This window comes from Austrofundulus limnaeus, unplaced genomic scaffold, assembly GCF_001266775.1.
Source record: "Austrofundulus limnaeus strain Quisiro unplaced genomic scaffold, Austrofundulus_limnaeus-1.0 Scaffold792, whole genome shotgun sequence".
Classification (NCBI taxonomy): Eukaryota; Metazoa; Chordata; class Actinopteri; order Cyprinodontiformes; family Rivulidae; genus Austrofundulus; species Austrofundulus limnaeus.
Window position 1 is genome coordinate 61,660 of NW_013953194.1, and position 3,381 is coordinate 65,040.

Genomic DNA, 3,381 nt, shown 5'->3' on the forward strand with positions numbered 1-3,381 from the left:
ATTATTATATCTCCCCCCCCCACCCCCACCCCCAGAGCAGTTTTTGTCCTTAAATGACAGGCAGGCTTCATCGGACTGTTAGGGTCAACAAAGGGCCCCGGATTCTGTCTCCTCGGTGACATTTCTTTTAATGGCTGTGTTATGTTGGATTTGAGTCAGGCTGCCCTCCATCTCAGTGGATAAAGATTAAGAAAAGCATGCAACCTTCTGGATATGCTGATTTTACAGGTTATGTCATATAGCTTTGTTTATGGTGTAAAATTTCAAGTCTGCTGCACAGAGTTTGAGCTGGGTCTTTGTAATAAACAGAATCTGTTTCTGGATCTAAAGACTGATTGTTGCTGCGGGGCTTTTAGTTTCCAAAGATCTGAACTATTCCAGTCATGTGACTCTCTGGAGATGACACGTGGGGTTTGATTCTGGTTATCAGTTCTTGGTTAAGAGTTGATAGCGTGTGTGTGTGTGTGTGTGTGTGTGTGTATGTGTGTGCATGCGTGCGTGCATAGGGAGTATTTTTACATCTCTTGTTGGCATGCCAACAATGTTCAGCAAACTCTTTGGTATTTCTGGTGCTGCTCATCTAAAGAGAACCAAACAGTGGAATATATAAGCCCTTGCCAAGAGAGGAGTGCAGCCGTGCCAAAATACTGTGTGAGTTTTCTTGGAGCTATAAGTTGTCCAAATTCAAGTCAAGTCACTGTTGGTCATGACTGTGTGTCTTCATGTGAATCACCAAAGTATGAAACATCCTCCTTTTGTTCGCTGCATTTTTTTTCTTCATTTTTGGGACAAATCCCTGGCAACTCTTGTGTGAATGAGCCCAGTGAGTGTGCAGTGACGCCCAGCGTTGGCTCCCATGCTGACGGTTCATTCTCTGTGCACACAGCAGATGTGGCACGCTGTCTCAACAGTGCCCTCCAAGTTGGCTGCGGAGCCTTCGCCTGCCTGGAAAACTCAACTTGTGACACAGATGGTCTGCACGACATCTGCAAGTCCTTCCTGTTCAGTGCTGCTAAATTTGACACTCAGGTACGCGCTTTGATTCCATCCATCATTCTGTGTGTTGGGCAGGGTTGCATGGGTGTAACTGCCGGGGGGGCGAGAGTGTGTGAAGCGCTGCTGTTTTCTTCACAGGGTAAAGCATTTGTCAAGGAGAGCCTAAAGTGCATTGCCAACGGCGTCACCTCCAAGGCATTCCCGACCATCCGTCGCTGCTCCACCTTCCAAAGAATGATAACCGAAGTCCAGGAGGAGTGTTACAGCAAGCTGGACATCTGCACCGTGGCCCGGTCGAATCCCGATGCTGTCGGTGAAGTGGCACAGCTGCCGAGTCATTTCCCCAACAGGTGAGCGCCTCGCAGACGCTTCAACAAAATCTCCCTTCTTAATCTGCTACGAGCCACGGAGAAGAGAATGATGCACGCTGACAGACAAACAAGCAAATTAACAGTAATTCTTTTGATAGCCTTTAGAACCATTTTCCATTAGGTGAAAGCAAAACAAACAGGAATATCAAGTTTTGAATGTTTTTGTTCCCTTTTGCTGTTGGGCTTGCAGTTTGGGAGTGGACACAAAAGGAATGGAGGGTGGAGCACAAGGCGTTGTAGTGACTAGAGCTTCAGTTTGGTTACTCCCATAGGCATGACATCAGATTATCCATGCCTGCATTCGTTTGTGTCTCCTCGAAACGCTGCATGAGTTCGTCCCTTCAGGTTGCCGGCTCTTAAAGATGCGGTTCTTTGTCGCCACAGGTTTTACGGCAAGCTGCTGCAGAGCCTGATGGACTGTGACGAGGACACAGTGGACCGCATTAGGACCAGCATGGTGTCACGTCTGGGTCCTGAGATGACCATTCTCATCCAGCTGCTGCAGAACAAGCCCTGCCCATCCACTGCTGCAGCCGCGGCCGCCATCCCCACCGGCGTGGAGAGTCGTGGGAGCTGGCGCTGGGCTGCAGGTCCCAATATGTACAAGATCCAGCCTAATCTGCGAAACAGAGACTCTGCCACTCATTTAGGCAAAAAGCGCTCAGCTAGTGATAACTCCTAACTTCCACTCTGATCGAAACAAAGCTCCACACACTTTTCTCAAAGCATCATGAACGTCCCTCCATTCCCCAGAGGTGCAAACCCAACCCTCTGCTAGATTATAAATTACTGTAACACACACCTCTGTGGAATACCAGACTGCCCATGGAGTTTCTATCGGTTTGTTTGTTGTTATATTATATATCCTACTCGTTAGGCTCGAGAGAACCCCTCTTCCATCAGCGGTTTTTAAATATGTCCGCTCAAAAGTCAGTGTTGAATATGTGGCTGTTGCGTTTGTGCAACATAGTCCTGGTCACTTATTTTCATATCCTCCAGCAAAAATATGTCTTTAACAAGTCTTTTGATGCCTATAGTTAAAAAAGACAAACAATAAATTATAGTAATGGCCCATGCCATTGGAGCACAAGCCAGTAGATTAAAAGACAACAAAATCATTTTTTGTTTGTGAATATAAGTTAGTCAGTGGACTATTATTGGTAATTTGGAGGAATTATTGGTTTATTTTGGTAAATATCGGTAGATGAACCTAACGTTTCTGCACTGAGACCAGCCAATTGTATGCATGAGAAAAGACTTTCACAGCACTAACGTAAACCTTAAATGTACTGTAAACTAACTTATAACAGACAGCCATAACTAGCTCTCTGAAAGAGTGCTCATACGTGAGTGAGGTCTTTAGGATTTCATGAAAAGTTTCCTTAAACCGACCAAATAACAAACCCATCAATCTGCCCTGAATGCTACTCATCAAAAATATTGAAAGGATGTAGAGCTATAGCACTAAGATTTTATGTTTTGTTTTCTGATGGCAGGTAAAACCATGGTCATAGGTTTTAGTATTTAACTCTGTACAGAAGGATTGTTCAGGTCATGGCCATGTCTATCAGAAAAAAAATGCATATTTTATATCCAGACACTTGCAACGCATCAGACTGTTGAGCTGTACAATATATGTGGGACCAGTTCATTTGGATCCATGCTCTTAATTGGGTGTGAAGCAATTGTGTGTTGTGTGTGCGTGCGTGTGTGTGTGTGTGTGTGTGTGTGTGTGTGTGTGTGTGTGTGTGTGTGTGTGTGTGCACAGTAGCTGAAAAACATTCTCACCAATGAGACATCGTTGTCTGAGGTGAGTCATGTGACATACTCGCTGACTTTTTTGTATAAGATAGAGAATGAATATTTAAAAAATACAGACAGATAGCCTTGTCGGGATGATATTTATTTTCCTACTATATTATTTAATGTTTATTTTTTTATTATTTTAATGTGTTACCATAGTTTGAGTTAGTTTATGGGTTACAAAAAAGCAGTTTTAGTCAGAACTCCTATT

General features: G+C 44.2%; 1 protein-coding gene across 1 annotated transcript in view; it reads left to right on the plus strand.

Moving 5' to 3' along the window:
* The window catches only part of stc1 (stanniocalcin 1), a gene marked incomplete in the record, with an annotated part of 3,657 nt that extends 1,172 nt beyond the window's left edge, over window positions 1-2,485 (plus strand). Inside the window, 2 exon segments of the mRNA XM_014028657.1 lie at window positions 887-1,346; window positions 1,752-2,485. Of these exon segments, the coding sequence (XP_013884111.1) occupies window positions 887-1,346; window positions 1,752-2,049 (758 nt within the window).
* Between the last annotated feature and the right edge of the window lie 896 nt (window positions 2,486-3,381).